This window comes from Gadus morhua, chromosome 9 (genome assembly GCF_902167405.1).
Source record: "Gadus morhua chromosome 9, gadMor3.0, whole genome shotgun sequence".
NCBI lineage: Eukaryota > Metazoa > Chordata > Actinopteri > Gadiformes > Gadidae > Gadus > Gadus morhua.
In genome coordinates, this window is record NC_044056.1 from 4,168,715 (window position 1) to 4,190,324 (window position 21,610).

Below are 21,610 nucleotides of genomic sequence, written 5' to 3' on the forward strand. Positions count from 1 at the left end.
TTTGTGGGGAGATTTTGCACAGGCTTACGATTTACCGTCTGTAGTCCACATAGCTGGATCACATTGGACATTTTTAGACTAACTGCGTGAAAGACACAGCCTGCATTCTGTGACCCCTCTCGCACAAACACACCGCTTACCAGCCCCCGAACCTGGAAGGCATTTCAGCCGGACACGCAAGCCCTAAAGGATCCTTACAAGCGGAGTGGCGCCATGTGCATAAAAATAAATCGTCTGCTAATGACATGCACAATTTGATCAATTTATTTCAGTCGGGGTCATCCTCCCATATCAAAGGAGCAGGAAAGGAGGGGGACATCATGTGAAGGACAACGTTCGAGTGGAAATTGCAGTCAGATGCTCATTTGGACCCCGGGCCAGCCAAGAGGCATTGGGGCATATTTGTGTGTGTGTGGTAGAAAGTGTTCGACAATCAAAAGCCAAAACCGTCACTTATTCAAGAGAAAAAGTAGCCCTATGTTTTACCTGTACGAATCCACATTAGCTGCTTTTTATAGATGCCACCCACTTTCTTGTGTCGTGGGACCTCGTAAGGTCATGTTTCCAATGAGCTTCTTTTAGGGGCATGTTGTATCAGTGTGGCTTGTTGATTCTAAGAAGCCTAAAGGTTTGATTCTCTGCCCAGACCCGAGACTGGCCAGGTCGGGTCGGACATTCCCATTCATTCCTCGGTCACAGGCCAGTCTCGTGGTCTGAGATACAACGTCTTTTAATCCATTTTTAGTGATAAACAGAATGTTAAGTATTATAACCTTGACATTGTTTTGTCAATCAGTGTTGTTGATGCTTATTAAGGTAATAAGCATGCAGTTTTGCTCTCATGTAGCACTATACGTGCGTAATAGATTTCTGTCATTCAAGCTTTTTGGTAAACCGCCATGACTGATTTTAAATCAAATGTGTCAATTCTGCGATCATTCATTACCAGGATTTTGATGTACAAGTTAGAGTTTTACTGTATAGATTGTGTGAATATGTGTACAATGTTTTTTTTACTATTCTACTATTAATCTTTCTAATTATAGTATGCAATAAATTAAACATATATAGAATCAATATAGAAGAATGGAAGTGAAAATATTCCATTTATACATATTTGATAAATGGAATTTATAAACAAAGTGATACTTGAGGACATTACAAACTAATTTAACGACAAACAACTATTTTCTTTGCTTATTTAACAGCCAAATCGAATCATTTTATGCAGCGAAATTGTTCTTGCTTTGGTTTCTCATGACAAGTCCCTTGTCTTGTGTGTCTTGTGACCAAACAGAAATCGTATCACATTGCTGTCCAGTTTATTTTTGGAAACTTTTTTGCGTGTTTTGGTTATTTAATCTCGTACCACGTCATGGCCTGATCCAAATTTTTCCGGGAAGATTGTCATATTATGGACATAAGAGGACAGGGAAACTGTTGAGTTTAGTGACAAGTTACCAATTGAGTTCATAAGAAGGAAGAATCAATCCGGGAAAGTTATCCATTAAACAACTGACTAACGAGTAATTAAGCCGGGTGTTGAGCATAAACAGTTATTAACAAAAAGGTACCCTTTTTATGTCATTATTTGAACTAACTGTATTGCATTCCTCAGTAGCCCTGGGACAAAACTGGCATATCTGGCTTTGGTTTGAGATTATGATTATCATGAATGACTTATGAATGTTCAATTTAAAAAACTTTAGACAACTGTCTCATATCTAGATATTTCTGTAGACAAGAAATTATTTGATTTGTGTATTGTCGTTGAGCTGTTTGACAGTGGACTTGAAGTTTGGCTGGTGATTTGTTAAGCAAGTTGTAATAGTTATTCTATCATCTTCTAGGACCAAGATGATGGCTTCCATCTAGCCATAATATGGTTCTGGAGTGTTTATCTGCTGATGCAAGAATTAATGGTTTTGGACATCTTGCAGATGCTGGATACCAGATTTCAGATAAGTCACCAAATACTGGTATGCCTAGTTTTCACCAACATTAAGATGGAGAACAAAACCCTTTCATAAAATATGTGCTCCTTTCTATGGAGGATGTGTGGATCACCAAGGAACAAATTATTGACAAAGTTAGGCTCGTTGACAAAGTTAATAGTGAAGTGATTGGTTTGGATTATTTGTCGCTATCTTATTCCGTAAAGCTACTTAATCCACATCAACCTTGAGCAAGCTTCGTCAGAGAAGCTACTTAAACTACATGCACATTCAGTGGCTTATCCAGCAGCTGTGTGTGTGTGTGTGTGTGTGTGTGTGTGTGTGTGTGTGTGTGTGTGTGTGTGTGTGTGTGTGTGTGTGTGTGTGTGTGTGTGTGTGTGTGTGTGTGTGTGTGTGTGTGTGTGTGTGTGTGTGTGTGTGTGCATGGCTTTTTTTAAATATTAATTAAGGGTACGATTGATTTCTTGTGTAGTTTATTTAGAAAAACCGATGACGTTTTCTCACAAATGACCTTAAAAGGTTATTTATGGTATCTTCACCCTATAGTAATTATATTTATGGAAAAAATAATCGATGGTGCTGAGAGTCATCATGCAAATGCTTCAGGTGATCATGGGTGCTGTCCCATACATCGGAAAATCCGAGGGAAAACATTTCACAGCTGACTCTTAACAAGTCCTAAACCAATCAAGGCGTGAATAATGCATTTGATTTCCCCACTACCACACTTAAACCTTTGTTCTAAACGGAAACAAGTCTTTATTTTGGAGATGATTGGGTGTCACTCAAAGGGATTGTTGGAAGAAAACATAGGGCAATGGTTTGTATAACAACAGTGTAGTCTTCTGAACGATGTTCAAGTACATTGGCCGATGTGTTGCATGAACTGTTTCTGTGTTTGTGTGTGTTATGGGACATTTTTGCAGTAGCTCACAATTTGTCATCTGTAATCCGCATAACAAGATCAAATGACATATTCAGAGTGACAATGTTAATGCTATCTCAGTTATCAATACAATTATCAGTCAAATAATCTTCGACGTGATCGGAATAGTGAGGGCAGACCCAATTTGGTCACAAACCCCCCCCCCCCAAAATAACTGCACCACATAGTAGCAAAAAGCAGGTGGCGAGAGTGTGTATGTTCATCCATGTTTGTATGTGTGAGCGTCAATTCCTCTTTGTCCTCATATTCTGCTGTCTTTCCGTCAAGTAAAGTAAAGCTGGCCTCTCTGAGACAAGGCACAGGATTGGTTCTGTCGGCTACAAGTACAGGAGCATGTGTGGATGGGCTGTTTCTTGAGCGGGCGTTGTTGACAACGTTGTTTCGTAGCTCACAGACAGTGCTCGCCCGGCCATGGCATTTATTGAGCCGCTATTTGGCCCTAACACTGGTGTTGACCCTCACTTTCCGTGTGCACTCTCCCTGCAAAGCATTAACATTTCTGAGGCGCGCGACAGGCGACAAATTGCAGTGTGAATCATGCGTGAGGGCCATGTGTCTGTGTTTGTGTGGGCAGAACGTATTCAACACTTAAAAAAAGAAAAGTTGGCCAGTCAAAACATTTACAGATCCAACTCATCTTTCTGCGTCTTGGGCGTCCATGGCTGGTCCCCCGTTTTGGGGGGTAAACTTGAGCCAATGAGCTTCCTGCAGCGTGCGTTGTGTTTGTTAGGCTGTTGATTTGGAGAAGCCTACGGATTTCAGACACCTCAATCCTTTTTTAATTTGTTAGGATTTGGAGTACAGTTTCTCTGTTAATACTCCAATGATGGAAGTACCAATGATGTGGAATTGTGCACAATGTTTTTTTGCTGTGCTATAAGTTTCTATACATGTATTGTATGCAATAAATCAAGATAGACAGATTCTTTATAGAACAAAGGAAGTGGAAGACATAAATAATTATATTATACATCGAATATATAATGTAAACAAAGTGATACTTGAACTTGTAGCTGACCCTACCCCTCACGCCTCACCCTAACACTGTCATGGGTGCTGTCCCACACATCTGAACTTCCATGTAACTCAAGGGAAAACGCTGTAAAGTTGACTACCCTGAGACCTGAACCCAGCAGGCGTGGAAGATGCATTAGATTCCCTCACTACCACACTCAGACCTTTGTGTTTACTACAACAATTCTTTATTTTGGAAATTCCAGCCGTTAGGGAAAGGGTTAAGCCGATGATCAGGCGTCCCTCAATGGGATTGTTGTAAGTGGACTTGAGACGGTTGTATGAATGTACTGTTTATAAGACGACAGTGTGGATTTCTAACCCAGGTTCAAGGACATGGACCAATGCGTAGCAATAACCACATTCAATCTATTCAAAGTCTTGAATTCAATTCAATTCAAGACTTGTTCCAAGACTTCAGATTCCTAGCCCATTGTGCGTGGAATCTGTTAGTGTGCGCTGTGCAGTGTCGCCAAATTATTTCCTTACACATACCAAACCACCAAAACAATTAAATGTATCTTAATCTATCGTTCGGTCTGTTGCCTCTCACGTTTTCTAAATTTGAAAAATTGTCTAGTGTGTACCCAGCTTTAGCTAGTCACACAGTAATTAACTTTCATCTTAGGCGTCTCGTCTACTGGGTTTTGCCTTAGCGAACCAGGAAACTGTTTTGGCACACCAGCTTGTCTTACTCAACTTTTGTCTCACTTGTAATTAATGTGTGGAATATTTCCTTGATGGATTCATTGGAAAGAATGAAAGAGAAGGAATGTACTGATTACACATTGTCTGCCATTTCCTCATGGCAGAGATTCGAGAAGGGAATCTAAAATTACAAAAGACATCTGTATTATAGAAGGAGATCAGGTAAAAGGTTAAGCTAGGAGCAGCATCGTGTAGCAAACTGTCAAGTTATGTTCCTTGATGGATTTATAAATTGCATTGATTTATTAGGCAGTAAAACTATTGGTCATAGCAAACAAGTAAGAAAGGGGGACCCCTGGAAGAGGACCTGCTCTCTATTAGTGTTATTAATTGCCTAATTGGTTAATTATGTTAATCTAATTTAAGTGAAAGTATGCAACAAACAAGATTTGAGTGTCAAACAGAAACATAACTTGCATAAATCGATCATAATTTGAACATTTGATGGTGCCAGATATTTGATGAAGGTGCGTCTGGAGGTAGAAAAGGTCTTTATCCATGACTTGGCCATCTCCGCGCTGTGACGCTTTAGACTCTGAGACAAAATGTTTACCTGAATGTGCACGGTTGCTGTTATGTGTCATTCATGTTACCTTATTTGGTAAGTGATGTTGAATAGTTATTAAATAGTACGTGCAGGCAGGCTGGTAGGTAGGTAGACAGGGAGGTAGGCCATTCCATCATTTTATTCGGGCCAAATCAAACTATCGAACAGGTTTATCAAAGCCCTTGGACAGCCACATATACCAGATTATCTACTGTTTTGTCAGAGCATTTGAATTAATTAATTAATTAATTAATGATTGCTCTCGGGAGAAAAATATATTTCCAACAAATATGACAAAAACAATTGCCCACCCTAGCTATAAAGAACCACTCCTCATTTCATTGACACCCTAACCCTTTAAATACAGGTTCATTCTCTTGTATTTCATTGGAATCAACAGAGCTGGAAAGTGTATGAAGTGTCATACTCCAACGTTTTATTTTGGGAATCTTTTGTCTTAGCTACGCATTCGGAGGATTCTAAAACAGCCAACCAAGAAACCCCCCCCCCGCCCCCCCCCCCCCCCCCCCCCTGCCCCACCCCACCCCGTTCCGGAGCTAGTTCAGACCTTAATGATCTAAAGTGCTTCTTGCTATAGCCGCCAAGTACTGCTTTGATTCCACATGGTCTGGATTAATGGTCCGTGACGCCCTTCCCCCGTACCGTTAGCCACGGGTTAATTTTGTTAGCCTGAACTTGTTCCCTCTAAGTGCACCTGAGTCCTTGGGAGCGTTTTCAGATGCTAATTCGATTCGGACGCACAGAAAGCGGCCCGCAGTCTCTTCCCTGATCTCACCGCGGCGTAATGGCTTCCTTTTCCTGCTTCGACTCGACCCCCCCTCGCACGGTTGTCCGTCGCTCGGGGGAAGACGATCCACTCCCGCGCGTTAATGTTAAGACACCGAAGTAGAGTGAACGGTGAAAGGAAAACCTATTGTCGATTTCAACACCAATTGGAGATTAACCAATTTGAACAACCCCCCTCCGACACCACCACCCCCACCCAGCACAGACACTCTTCTCCTGCAGATCCTCGTTTCATTCGTGCTAATGCGCAAATTATTTTGCATGTTCAATGAGTGTTTGAGTGGCCTGTCGGTCAAGGTCGCATTACCCTCTGTAGGGCTGGGCGATTCATCGAATTTTGATCGCGATTTCGATTTTAGCTTCAAACGATCAAAAACGAATATGAATATTTATCTCTATGCATATTTTTTAATAAATGTTTTATAGAAAGAACAGCTGGATACATCTCTGTACACTATTTTAGGTTTGAATTTAGTTATTTTTACCATTTTTTGTATTTTTTTAAGGCAAAATTGCAAAGTTCTCAGTTACAGTGTTTTTTGTGAGAGACATGCTGAATAAATTAATCATGTTATCAAACTCAAAAATAATCGTTTGAATAATCGTGATTTCATTATTGACCAAAATAATCGTGATTAGGCCTATAATTATAATTTTTTTTCCATAATCCAGCAGCCCTAATCTGCGTGACCGGAGAAAAACAATGTTTTCTCTGAGCCCGCGGTACAGGTGCACGATGCTGCCGCCGGCTGAGCACACCGCAGACGGGGGAAGGCCCCTCGTACCGACAGGTCTCAGCCCCGTGTCTAACGCCGCACCGCACATCCCAACTGCCAAAACAAACATGCGTCGAGCACCACAAGCCGAGCGAGATCGCAGAGACATCACCACGGCGACCACGTGATTATGTGGTACTAACCCTAACCCTAATCCCAAGTTTAAAGAAACAACTCGTTTGTGAAGCTTTCCTGACTTTATGGGTGGCTGCTGCTTACCACATAGATAACTACCTACCACAGAACGAAGGGAAACGGCCAAACAAGATCACAATGCTTCGCTTTATGTTTCCGCTTTGCTCAAAGCCGTTATCTGATTTCATTTTATTCAGTGTTTATTATAGGGACCAAAGTCTTGTGTCTTGGAAAGAGCATATTGGCTAACATAACGGCACATCCGAAAATTCGTGTGATCTTTGAATACACCAGATGTCCTATTTCCCTCATGAGGATTTATTTTAGATTTGCGGTCCGTGTGTTCACCGTTGTTTAAATCCCATTGCATATAAATGACAATCAATGGGGCCATGTGCAAATGTGATTTTCTCAAAATGTTTACAGATATTTAAACTCAAGCAGGTCTGTTGGACACAAGAATAATACCACAAAAAAAAGAAAAACTTCTATCAAGAAAATGCAACGTGGGACGAGACAGTCCGTACAGTGGAGCAATGATCAATCTAGCGTTCAGCCTACAACCCCCAGCACACCTTAGCCAGACTGCACAAGAGCAGCGAGGGGCTGTCCCACCAGCCTATAGGGGTGAAGGACAGCCTTGCTCCGGGGCAAGATAGTGTATTCAAGGGTTGAAGTAAGGGCTGAAGGTTGACTAGCCCATCTGTATTTTATAACCGGCATCTTGCAGGTTGCGGAACTATACTTTGGGCAATTACAGACCAAGCTGCACACCATAGTTACACACCTGCAATCGCTAATGCAAAACCAGCGTGCTAGCTTTATGTATGTGGTATAGTATAGGTAGTAAGGATACATTGGCTGTCTTGATGCTTGTCGGTTACATCCAAAGCATGGTGTAAGGGCATTTAAGTTCAGTTGTCACTCAACATAAATATGGGCCTCGAGCACAGCTGCCAAAAAAAAGACGCTATGTTCCGCTTGAAAAGAAACTGCAGTTTCTCCCTAAAGTATGTGTTACGGCTTGTAGTCCAATGATTGAGACCCCTTTCAAGAGAGGAATTTTGTGGTTCTGTGTCAAATCATACGCATCTCTCTAAAATAGACCTCAAATATTTGGACAGACCTCGCACTGCCGTACATAGTAGCCAGTGTCACCATACTTGAACCTGCCTGTGATAGCGTGTGTGTGTGTGTGTGTGTGTGTGTTTAAACCATGGTTGTGATGGACTGTTCCCTTCCGTTTTAATTAAGTACAATTAAGGTTCATTAACCATAGGCAGTGCAGGTTAACTGTTTGTCTCACAAATATTTTGTTTGTGTGGCCTATACCAATACAACAATTTGTTCGTAGATGCTTTCCCAACGTTGTTCACTGTTGTTCACAGTCATCCAAGGCAGGAAATGATGGCATTATTCTGCAGCCACCCTAGGGAGGAAGGAGGGAATTTCCTCAAGATCTTTTCTTAGTTTGAAAACTGAAGTGTGATTCAGGATATAAACATCAAATCGGAACGCAATGGCGGTCCGATTAACACCTCAACGGGAATAAACAGCCCCTCATGTATCAGAGTTCGGCTTGAGTTTCTGACTGGTGAACTATGGGTTTATTGATGAAACGCAAATTCACTCCGGTGTTCCCAAATTATAACATTCTAACCATTATTGGCCTAGGGATAACTTGGCAACCAACGGAGATTGCCACAGACAACGCTATGAAGCAGGTAGCCTGCGGAGGCTGTGTACTATGAGGTCCAATAAAGCTGTCCAATAAAGCACAGAGGGGCTGACTAACAGCCACACAGATGGCTTTCATCACTGCCTCATCCTGCTGAGCATGAGAGAGACCCCTGCTCTATACGGGGACTGTGATCTCAGGACAGAGCTCACACAAGCCACTCAATCAGGTCCAGAAATCCCTGTTGGATCTGTGTGTGTGTGTGTGTGTGTGTGTGTGTGTGTGTGTGTGTGTGTGTGTGTGTGTGTGTGTGTGTGTGTGTGTGTGTGTGTGTGTGTGTGTGTGTGTGTGTGTGTGTGTGTGTGTGTGTGTCTTTCTGATGTTTGTACATCCCTGGACACAACTTCCTCAACAATATTATTCAATAAAAAAAGAACGGGGGGGGGAGGCCTGTATTATGTGTGTGTGTGTGTGTGTGTGTGTGTGTGTGTGTGTGTGTGTGTGTGTGTGTGTGTGTGTGTGTGTGTGTGTGTGTGTGTGTGTGTGTGTGTGTGTGTGTGTGTGTGTGTGTGTGTGTGTGTGTGCTTGCGTGCATATGAGTGTGTGAATGTGTGTGTGTGCTTGTGTGTGTGCTGGGGAAAGAGGGGGACAGATGAGGTTCTGGAAGAGGTCATCAGGGAGTGCTTCCGAGGATGGATGAGCCAGAGACGGTTTAAGTTTCTTAACAGAAGTGTGAAGATCCATGACCTCTCGTCGGCTCATGCGCTGGTGGGCTCCATCTGGAACAGAACTTCACTTCAACTCCAGGGCAAACAAACAAGCAGAGTGAAAGGAGCACACACACACACACACACACACACACACACACACACACACACACACACACACACACACACACACACACACACACACACACACACACACACACACACACACAGACACAGTGATGAACATAGTGGGACATAGATAGGCAAATTTAACTTTTGTTTGTATAAAATCAGCCTTATCGAAAACATGAACAACCATACAGCATTAGTAAACTACATGAGCAATTTGCTCCACCTCCGTCTTTCTTCGGCCGAGAATCTGTGGCGTGGATGGCTGAGGGATTCTAAAAATGATTCATATGTTTCACGGTCTGGTGAATACTGAGTAGGCTTTATAGCCTACTCTGTATCTATACAGTAGCTATATAGCGGATCACATCAATACTACGTAGAAGACGGTGGAGGAAGTTGGCCAGAAGTTGGAACGCTTCTTGCGTTGAGGGAACCTCAGTATAATAACTGAACGCCCGCTGTTACATCTCAGCTTTAGTGTGTGAGTGGGATCTTGAGAGGACTTTGAGAACACTTTTACCGAACCGCAAGCCTCAGAGGGCCGGTTGTTTTTCGCTCGATTTCCCAGCAATGGCTTCGTTCCCACACAATGTGAGACGGATTAGGCGCAGGGCTATTTTAAACCGACTATTCATTTGTTGAATGCTGTCAACAGGATATTGTGCACAGATCATAGGCCTATTGAGTCGGTGTTACCAACGATAGACACTTTGATCTGAAAAAATGTAGATCAATCGGAGATTGAGGAAAGAATCAACATGATATTACAGTTGGTTTGGTTCTGTTCAGTTTGAGTTACACTTTCCGGTTATAGCCATAGAAGGTAAAGCGAGCAGTTGCCACACCTGAAACAATTGCAACTGCCAGTAATAAATAAAGAATGAATGCACACATCGAACAAGGTTTGTTACATGCTAAGCACAATGTTGCTTTCGAGACTAGACACACCAGCATGCCTGTTTTCAAAGCCAGATGTATTTGGCTTCTATTTTAGTAATGGAGAAGCATCTGGACTCCATCAACTACCTTTTGTGTGCGTGTGTGTGTGTGTGTGTGAAGTCTCGGGGCTACATTTGTTTGTGCTCGTGTGTGTGTGTGTGTGTGTGTGTGTAATTGTCTTTAGGCTACATTTGTGTGGTTGTGTGTGTGTGTGTGTGTGTGTGTGTGTGTGTGTGTGTGTGTGTGTGTGTGTGTGTGTGTGTGTGTGTGTGTGTGTGTGTGTATGTGTGTGTGTAGTTGTCTGTAGGCTACGTTTGTGTGTGTGTGTCCGTGTGTGTGTGCGTGTGTCTGCGTGTCAATTATTTGAAAGAACGCGTGTAATCATATCATGTTACAGTGCTATTATGCAGCGGTCCATGTAATTTATCTCCGTGTTTGACGGTGGTTAAAGATTCCAAATAAAGCGAACGAGCCACCCACGCGCCGGCTCCGCGCAGCCTAAGCTGTCCTCCAGAACATAACGCGTCGCTCGTCCACGCAGTCCTCCATCTATGAGAGGGTCTCCGTGGAACGCGGTTCGGTAGCAGCCGGTTCGGTGCCGAGGTCGACAGTTCTGCAATGATTTGCCTCGTCGACGCAGACTCCAATTCTCGCTTTGCAATTATTTATAGTGATGGAGGGTTCCCTTTGAAAAAGCTTCTTCAAACACGTATGAAGGACTTTTTCTTAAGTCATTCATACAATAAACACCTATTTGACTGTTGGATCTCGTCTACTTTAAATTTATTTTCCTGTGTTTAGTATGTAACATGAAAAGAAAGAAAAAATTTATTCAAATTCAAATAAGTTTCATCTCAGCATCCTGGGCCCGAGAGAGGGTGCTTCACCCCTCGCTCTCACCGATGTGGTTTCCGTGGGATACTGATACATGTGTAATGTGCCTGGAAAGGGATTGTGAACAGTTGACTCACCGTGTGTGTTTTGGCAATGAAACTCACCCTCCGCTCCTGTGTGTGTGTGTGTGTGTGTTTATGTGTGTGTGTGTGTGTGTGTGTGTGTGTGTGTGTGTGTGTGTGTGTGTGTGTGTGTGTGTGTGTGTGTGTGTGTGTGTGTGTGTGTGTGTGTGTGTGTGTGTGTGTGTGTGTGTGTGTGTGTGTGTGTCTCTCTCTCTCTCTCTCTCTCTCTCTCTCTCCCTATCTCTCTCTCTCTCTCTCTCTCTCTCTCTCTCTCTCTCTCTCTCTCTCTCTCTCTCTCTCTCTCTCTCTCTCTCTCTCTCTCTCTCTCCCTATCTCTCTCTCTCTCTCCCTTTCTCTCTCTTTCTCTCTCTCTCTCTCTCTCTCTCTCTCTCTCTCTCTCTCTCTCTCTCTCTCTCTCTCTCTCTCTCTCCCTATCTCTCTCTCTCTCTCTCTCTCTCTCTCTCTCTCTCTCTCTCTCTCTCTCTCTCTCTCTCTCTCTCTCTCTCTCTCTCTCTCCCTTCCTCTTGTATTCAAGGAAATCTGTTCAGCCTTGAGCAAAAGAGAAATATGGAAAACCTGACCCTTCTTGGGATCAATCAGAGCACGGTGCGCTGGGAATCTTTCGCGGCAAGGGCTTAAAGAAGCACATTCGTCGAGCACATTATAGGACCAGAGATTCCCTGGATTTCACTGTTGAGATCATGTCGTAAACGTCAAAATATGAGCAACACCAGGCATTAAAGCCCCTGCTGAGATGTTGGGGAGTCTGCCGCCGTGTCTTTTGATCCCAGAACTGCTTGCTAATCCTCCCCTTGGGCCAGTGGCTTTCCTCAGATGAAAAGACTCACTTCTGGGGCCCCGTTGTTGATTCTTTGGATCATTCCATGCTGCGCTTCTTAAAGGATTCCGACTGAGGTTGAGAAGGAGTAACAGGGCGGCTGAGTGTATGAATGAATGGTGTGTGGACACTGTACTGTAAAATAAATGCTAAATTATGCATATATATATATATATATATATATTAGAGCTGTCAAGCGATTAAAATATTTAATCGTGATTAATCGCATTAATGTCATAGTTAACTCTAATTAATCGCGATTAATCACAAATTCTTTTTCTATGCTAAATATCCCTTGATTTTTTTGTCCCATAATTCTTCTCATTTTAATTCTCTTATCAACATGGTGAAGTGCATCTGCTTGCCTTGTGCAAATGATTTTTTATTGATAACAACATTGGCATATACACTGATCAAAACAGGACGATACAAAAAAAGAGCCTATAGTGCAATTAAACGACTGCTTTGAACAAATGTCATTTGAACATAGCAGTCAGTCTACTGCTTCTTTGTTGTGAGCCAAAGAAAAAAAAAAAAAAAAGGTTTTTTTTTTTTTATTTTTATAAAGTAATTGCGTTAATCGCGCGATAAAAAATTTAACGCTGTTAAATTTGGTTTGCGTTAACGCCGTTAATAACGCGTTTAACTGACAGCTCTAATATATATATATATATATATATATATATATATATATACATACATACATAACTCTCTGCGCACACTTTTTCTGTCAGAACTCAAGCTGAGCATTGAAATACAAAATCAAGCACTGAGAAACTATAAGTGTATAATTCACAGTTTAATGTTTATATTGTCTTACTGGGTTTGGGGTTTATCATTGGTTAGTTTAGTGGTTTTCATTGAGAAACATTGTGATTTTTGTCGGGGTTCTGTGTTTTTTTTTAACACCTCTTTTATCTGTAATTTTAGGCTTTTGGTTTCCGGTGAAGCACGTCCTTTTTATTGTAATGCAATAATTTAACACCAATAACGCAAATACTGATAATAATGTTTGGAAACAAGTCAAGGCCTGTGTAACCGTCTGAGAGGGCGGTTTAGATAAAGTTTCCTAGTAGGCTTGTGTTGCCTCAGAATGTTGAATGTGACAACGTGACCATTATTCAGTATGTGTCTTCCTCTCGCCCCACAGATTTGGATACGCGCCTATGTCCACGTACTGCTGTGCATCACGCTTGGAGTTTATTCAAGTGAATTTGACGTCAACCCTGTGACAGATGACATCGACCGACTGGCTGTTCTGGTGAGAGACAGACACCGAACGCCCTGTATGACTGGTTAGCATGGCCAGAAGTCTGTATGTCTGACTGTCTTTCTAAGTGGATGTCAGTGTGTCCGTCCGTCGATCTGTTCCTCTATTTGTCCGTCTGTCTTTCTGCCCATCTGTCCCTCTGTCTGTTTGCCAGTGATGTCTCGCCCTCTGTTCATCCATCTCATTGTCGGTCTGTCTTTCTGTCAATCTGTTTTGTCCTGTCTGTATCTCTGTCCTTCTGTCTGTCTTTCTGTGGATCTCTCAGTATCTCTGTCTTGCTATTTTTTGTGATCATTCTGCCCTCATGCAGTCAGGCCTTTTCTTTTCTTAATTAATGTAAGGCCAGTCATAACTCTCGCTCTCTCTCTCTCTCTCTCTCTCTCTCTCTCTCTCTCTCTCTCTCTCTCTCTCTCTCTCTCTCTCTCTCTCTCTCTCTCTCTCTCTCCCCATCTCTCTCTCTCTCTCTCTCTCTCTCTCACTCTCTCTCTCTCTCTCTCTCTCTCTCCCTCTCTCTCTCCCTCTCTCTCTCTCTCTCTCTCTCTCTGTATTTATCTTGCGCCCTGTGTTCTTATAATCACATAATTCCGTCAAGCATAAAAGTATAAACTGTGTTACATGATCATATAATTTGATTAACAAATACAAAGTCACGCCTTATGTTCATCGTATTGACTTTTCTTTCTTACATTTTCTAAATTTTCTTTCAGAGAGAAAATATTCCTAAAGATTACAAGATTCCTGTACATTTTGTTCCAAAAGAAGAGGTGAGGATGAACGGCTGGTTTGCAGCGAACGATAGTGTACACACCAACAATAACATGAATGGCTCTTGAACATAAGTCATGACCTCAAACTATATTGCATCTATATAACTACATTATATTGGATATTAATGATCTCTCGTGTCCTCCTTCTCTTGTAGGCCGGGATGTGTTGGGCGACTTTAAATGTGTATTATTTGGAGGACAGTTTAAAAGAGTTATCACATACATTTGGGAACATTTCATCAAACAGAAAAGATATCAGCATTTTTATACAAATGCTACAAGAGGTGCGTCTCAAAATGGGATCTGTGGTAAGTCTAAACAATTACCTCTCAGTATTATGGCACTGTTAAATGCCTGTTTATTTACGTTTATGGAGATCCTGTAAACCCACAGTAAAGTGCTTGGTTTCATACAATAAACCAGGACAACATGAATTTAAACATTCTCCCAAAACCACAGCACCGTATGGTCTATATTAAGTCTATACCACGAATGTTAGACATTAAAATAATACATAACTCCACATTGCTTCCCTGTCATTGAAATAATTTAATTTCTTTCTAATTATTGCATTGTATTTATCTTAGTAGTTAGTTAATAGTGAGTCAGTTAATAGGCCTGGTTTACAGATACTAATAGATCATACATCATACACTAGTACTGTAGTCTGTGCAATACTGACTGTTTGTTGTACAATTCATATTTAGGGTAGCCAAACGTACATTTCACGTTTGTCGCCATGTCAACTGACCAAACCCATGTGTTTGTCCCTTCCACAGGAGATGACGATGTATGACTTTGAGTGCCACTACAGGAAAGAGAAGTGGCCGACTGCGCGATACTTTAACTTTGTGAAGGACTTCCTCATGGAGGCTCAGTTCCCAGACGATTCAGCCGACTGTGACCCTCCGCCCTGTCCCAGCGCAGCACAGGAGACGTCCACACCGTACGCTACAGGTGAATGCTCACACACCCTCCTCCTGGCGCTCATCCTCACTTCTACCTGCTCATTCCCTGCGTCTATCAGAGCTGAATTTGTTGACTTTTATTCTTTTATTCCATCTGACGTATTCTGTTTTACTTTTTACGAAGACGTCGTTTTTATTTCTCGCGGTGTCAGCTCCCATTTCTCCGGCTCGACTCGTTACCCACGACGCTACCAGAGTTAGGGACCCTGTACTGAGCTCTTCCTAAGGTTTCAAACGCACAACCCTCGGCTCTCCAACGCTTAAGCTTTGAGAACCGACTGTGAATGTGGCAGGCCCGCTAAAAAAGGCCCTGGTTCTGTCCCTTTTTCTTTTTTTTTAGAGCAGCTCTCTAGAGGACCGGGTTTTAATGCTTTGTTGTCCAACAAGGTGGCCATTTTCTTTTCTTTGACAAGAACTTTGCAAGACAATGGCCCTGAAACGGCATGGTGCTTGGATGGTGCTTTTGTTGGCCTGGCTGAGTCACGGCACCAAAGGGAGATGTCCTGAGGTAGCGCGGACTGAAAGGAAGAAAGGAGCTCACCCAGAGCGCTTGTATACGTGTTGATTACCCCGCAATCTCCCAATCTTCCCAAGCACTGCGCTTTTCTTCAGCCCCCTGCATTCACATCACATCTTTTATGTGAGGGGGGAGGGGGGGAGAGGGGAGGGGGCGGGGGGTATAGGAGACAGTGAGGTGACTCCTGTGGCGTCCCCCATAAAGGCCCACTTTCATCCTTTGCCGAGTAAACACTCCACCCCCTTTTTGATTTTTTTTTTACCGTTGACCGATTGATTGGCTGCTTGTTGATTGGTCCGCTGGTGTTGGTTTTGAAACGACGTCTCATTCGCTCTGTGTTCTCCCTCTTGTCTTCCAGAATCAAGCGCTTCGTTCAATACTAAAGGTGACTGCGATCCCACATCCAAGGACTGCAAGTCATGTAAGCACTGCATTATCTTCCTTTAGAGGGGAAGTTATAACATTAATAGCAAGAATAATAGCAAAAAATAAAATAAAATAAACTCTATAATTTTAGCAACTTTTTTAACCGTTGTCACAAAGTTAGTTAACTTTGTGACGACGGCTTAACTAAAAAACTGGATTCAATTGAGTCACCGACCGGGTGTCACAGTCGGATCACAAAGCTAAACTGATACAAAGCCTGTTGAAACAAGACGTTTATTTAAAACCAGTTCTTCTTGAAATGTCCAAGGGACTCTGACAAAGAAAGTCTGTTGAGTATGTAAAGCTACGTGTGTTTTGGACGTTGTTTTCTTGTGGTTGTGTCGACTGGATTATATTTCCCTATAGCGCTAGTCCGGATTCACTTCATGCCCTCCATGCGGTGGTCACTTGAATGACTCTAGGTTTATAACTATATTTAACTTTATTTATCTATGACAAAATACATATTCCAAAGTCAGCTGCGACTTTAGTAAAGTAAAGTAAAAGTGTATATGAAAGTGTATATATATTAGGCAATTATGTACAATTTCCTACATTAAATATACTGATAAATGTGTCTTGAAAAGGTAAAAGTTAACAATTTGTGATATTTAAATGTTATGATCACAAACGAGACAGCACTTACAGTTTTAAGTTGCCACCGAGACAAAAACTAATGTTAGAAAAATGTGTGGATAGCCTGAGGATGGACTGACTTGCTGTAGGTGCAAGTAAGCTTGGATGCCATGCCAGCGATGACAGACGACTGCATTGCACCCCGCAGCAACTCATGATGGTCTGATGTGCTGTCTACACAGGGAATGACACGCTGAGGTTCCTGCCAGAAGCTGTGGAGCGAAGCCTTCTCTCGCTCCTCTTCATTCCCCTGGCGGCCATTGTATTCCTGATCGTGTGGAAGGTGAGCTGAACCTTGACCTCTCGCTGAAACTGAAACTTCCTGAGACATCTTGGAGACACAATCGGGTTTTTCAGTGCTTGTTTCTTTTTTTCCGTTTTTTTTTTCTTTGTGTTGTCTGTTGGTCTCATTGGGAATTGTGATCGCTCCCGAAATTCAGGTCAGATCAAGAAAAAAGCGGGACGATGTGGAGCAGAATAATGAAGACGGAGGACTCTTCACAGGGACACAAGAGACCGCTCAACGGTTAGATGGCGAAATAGCAGAAAAGTATGCGATTTCCCCATACACTGGATTCTAATATGTCTCCGCATTCCTCACGTGCTTATGAGAAATTTGCACCTCACACCCACACACACACAAATAATTTCAGCGCCCTTGCTTCTCCCATCAATCCTCAGAAAAAAAAACATGACAATCCACCTGTTTCTCTATTCTGGAGTATCTAACACTGTCCCTGTTTCTCATGACAGAGGCAAGCTGAACGTCATTGAAACGGTGTAATCCGGGGATTTACAAGTCTTCACCAGTGGCAGTGGTGAGGCATAACTTCACACCTTCACACCCACAGATCTCAGATTGCCGTGGGCACGCTGATCTAAGAGGCTGTTGTTTTTTGCTTCTGCTCCGTCCCCCGATAGGTTTCGACTTGATTCTCCTGTTGTTGGAGGAAGACGAGGGCCGCGCGGACGACGAAGGGCTGAATTCCTGGGCGCCGGCTCCATTGGTCAACCGTCTGCATTCGCTTCCTCCCCGTCGACCGCTCTCTGAAAAGTGACAATGGCAGCGCTATTGTCCCAGCTGTTTTTTTTTTCTTCTCCTGGTTAAATCACGCCTGCTCATGTTGGAACAAGCTTGCCTTTCTTGTAAGACTACACACTAACCCAGTCATACTCAAAAGACCATACCAATTTTGCAGAAAGGTTCCTCTTTTTTTTTTTTTTTTTTTTTTTTGTTGTTTCGTTGACGTGTGACATCCTTCAACAACACCCCCGGATTCTCTCTGTTTCAGTTTTTTTGTGTCCTCTGCAAAAAAAAAAAATCGTTGATCTCCACCTGCTGTATCAAGACCTCTTTGGATCAAAACGACAGGACAAGAACACAAACGTTGCCTCCGGAGCACATCCCGTCTGCACAACGCTCTGACTGTTGCATATTTCTTTCATGAGGCATGAATTCTACCTCTGGTCCCCCTTCCTGTTAAGTATCACCCCTCCTGGATATCCACCCCCTACCCCCACCACTACCCTCACCCCATCATGGGCCCCTCAGAGGACGTCATGTTAAAGATTAGAACATTGTAGTTCAAAGATGTATTTGCAGTGTATCTGGATCAGCCAAGTACCCATACGGTTGTGTAATGTATTTATTTATTTCTAGCAACATCGTATTGCTGCTACGGATATGACAACGGGCAATGTTTTCAATCCCGCCTCTGCTAATCAGGAATCTGTCTACATGCGCATTTACAGGACAACGTATGCATCTATAAATTGTTTCTTGTTATGTATAACACAAATACATAATGATATGAATTATAAGCAATTGTGATATTCAAAGCCCCAAACGTTACATTACCAGAGACATTTCCATGTATGGCGTGATGTGTTTGTCAGTGTAGGACTTGGGTCATTGGGTTATAGGACTGGATTATATAGAGAGAGAACCCACACAAAATGTGCTGCTTTGATATCGATTTAAATTGTAAAAAAAGGAGAGGCGATGACCGCGTTCCCCTGATGAGGATCAGGGGAGAGTTCCCAACGGCTTCAAAGGACGACCTTTCATTCTCACGCTATGCCGTGACCTTCTCTGGTACGCAGTGTTCAGAACCTCTCAAAGAGCAGGTATACAAAAGGTGTTTTGTTTTTTTATCTATAAAGAAAATTAACTAAAATAAATGTGTACATCAAAACCTTATATGTATATGAGAAAGGGACATATATGAGAATAATCGTTTTTTAAAGGAAACCAATCGGCGCATCAGAGCTAAAACCAGGCTAGATGACCGATGCTTTGGGAAACCGGTTTGGGTAGCTTTCAAAGATTGAGAAAAATAGTTTATTCCAAAACAGATCCCTGGCTGAGAGTGCGTTGTTCACACTCCATGTTGTTCCTCATGCTTCCTCCTCTTTCTCTCCAGACCTACCTTTTGTTTAGTTCCAATTTTGCACAATGAAATCATGCACCATAAAATGTACACAGACTCTCACACAAGTGCTAGTGGACAGATACTTCACATAGAATTTGATGTGCTTTAACACCCATCTCACATGGCACGTATTCCCGGAAATGTGTATGTTGTAATGCGTTAAAAAATCCCCCAAATCACTCCTGAATCTTTGCCACAGTATATAAACATTATATGTATGAGAAAAGGCCTTATTTAGTGCAGATGTGAAATGAAAAACGAAATAAAGGGTTGCTGGCTACAGGCTAAATGTATGCTAAGGGCAAATCGAAAAAAGAGTTCTCAACAAGGCGTCTGCACTGTTCAGTCTGCATCTCACATTTGAAACCATGAAGCCAAGCAATTAGGGAGTGTGTGGGGTCCAGAGAGATACTAGATTCCTCTGGAATCAGGCACAGTAGACCCTGGCAGGGCTGCGTGCTATGAGACCTGGTCTGAGATCCATTATGAGTCTGGAAACGGAAAGGGGAAACGTTCTTTATTTTGTGTTGTGTGTTTATGGGAAATGACTTCTCAAGACCCTTGGCTGAAACACAGAGGTTTATATGTTCTAAGTTTTGCCACATGCAGAGGAACAGTGTTTTTCAAATGAATTACTGGAGAGTCGAGTGTGCGCAGCGTAAATCATGGGGATTTAAACATTTGATCCTTTGTGAAACATGACTGCGTTGTTGCTCTGCACCCTGTCCAAGCGGTTGGTTTTGTGCCTTATTTGAATGGTTAGATTGGCTCCATGTGGAACTGTCAAAGCCTCTCAATGTTTCCTGGCGGTCCAAAACGGTAAAGGCCCTTGTAGTCTTTTCCCATTGGATTCTCCTCAAAACACTGCTGCACATTGTAACAATCACAGACAACAACCGCGGTAGATGTCCACCACTTGCTAAACACAACCCTCTGCGTTTGGTGTCCTTGATTTATAAGAGCAACCCGTTTCCAGATTAGTTAACTATATATTTGAGAGATCTGCCATTGGGAACCGTTTTTATTTTTCTGCTGGTATACATTTACTTTGCAAAATTGAGTAGCCGTACAAAAAAAGCAAGGTAATAAAATAATAAATTGGTGTTCAGCACAAACACATATAGAACCCATGAATATCACCATGACTATCTCTGAAAATGCTTGGTGTATGAAAAGTGTTGTTTGCTGTTTTTAAAAAAAATGGATTTCTTGAATAACCTTCAGAACAAACCAACTGTCGCAATGTAGGCTCAGAATTGTCGTATTTTTCCACAGATTTGCGCCAAAATAAGCCGTTCATACATTATGGCTTCTATCTTAAGAACTGGGCAGGTCAGGATAGCCACACACTCATGCGCACATATCAAACAAGAAACACATACACACAAAACCATCAACAGTTTTCTTTTTTGTCGTTGTTTCTACATAATCTGTTAAAGCGTATGAACTGCAACAGGTTTAAACTGTGAAGAAGAAGAAGAAGAAGAAGAAGAAGAAGAAGAAGAAGAAGAAGAAGAAGAAGAAGAAGAAGAAGAAGAAGAAGAAGAAGAAGAAGAAGAAGAAGAAGAAGAAGAAGAAGAAGAGGAAAAGGAAGAAGGAGAATAAGAAGACTAAACACATCAGCTTCTCAAGGCTTTTGGAATCTGTAGACAGTCTCCCATGTCCGTCAAAGTCAGTGACAATGTCCATTATGCGTGTCGGAGGAGTGGGAATAACTGAGGCTGATGCCCTGCGCTCACCAGGACGGCCCCCTGCTCTCTGACAGTGCACTCCATGTTCTGAGAGACAAGGGCAGAGAGAGGTCATCTGCATTCTGAACAGTGCTTCTGAGCTGCAGTGACCGCATACATTGTACTTCACTGGGAGGTTTTGAATGGCTCCAGGCAGAAAATCAGTCTGGGTGCCAAAAAAAGAGAGAAACAAAAAAAATATGTAATTATTTCCTGGCTGATATGCTGGGGTGAAACTCTACTGCATTGTGTATTTTTGTATAAATTTAAACAAAACATATATGAGTTGCAAATAAAGTACATGTATTCAACTGCTGTGGAATCAAGTGTATTGTCAATCAGCAGCTGTGGGACTTGCCAGGGGTTCACAGAGTAAGGCCCGGTGGTGTGTAGTCAGTATTGGCATGCAATCATCTGTCTCATAAACACAAACAAGCCCAGAGACCCTAACCCTTTGCACATAAAGCCTGACCTGTAATATAGGCTTTGTGTGCACCGTGCAAGTCAAGGGACTGACATAAAAGTGTATATTTCTAAGGGAAAGAGCAGCTGCCATCACACATTGACATTGCACACTCTCAGGTCCCGGTACACCTGTGGCAGAAAGTGAAGCGGCCATTACAAATAAGTAGGAGTCAAACGGACATTTCTCAAGGCTCTTTACCTGAGTAAAGAGTCTTTGACTGCTTATAGTCTGACCTTTACTTAGTCAGGTTGAATCTCTCC

General features: G+C 42.4%; 1 protein-coding gene across 1 annotated transcript in view; it reads left to right on the plus strand.

Moving 5' to 3' along the window:
• The window catches only part of kitlga (kit ligand a), a 25,464-nt gene extending 4,268 nt beyond the window's left edge, over window positions 1-21,196 (plus strand). The window contains exons 2-10 of the mRNA XM_030366199.1: window positions 13,289-13,399; window positions 14,116-14,172; window positions 14,331-14,483; window positions 14,955-15,132; window positions 16,019-16,081; window positions 16,905-17,005; window positions 17,163-17,272; window positions 17,476-17,540; window positions 17,644-21,196. Coding sequence (XP_030222059.1) covers window positions 13,289-13,399; window positions 14,116-14,172; window positions 14,331-14,483; window positions 14,955-15,132; window positions 16,019-16,081; window positions 16,905-17,005; window positions 17,163-17,272; window positions 17,476-17,506 — 804 coding nt within the window. The 3' untranslated portion in view covers window positions 17,507-17,540; window positions 17,644-21,196. The remainder of the gene's footprint in view (window positions 1-13,288; window positions 13,400-14,115; window positions 14,173-14,330; window positions 14,484-14,954; window positions 15,133-16,018; window positions 16,082-16,904; window positions 17,006-17,162; window positions 17,273-17,475; window positions 17,541-17,643) is intronic.
• Window positions 21,197-21,610: the final 414 nt, after the last annotated feature.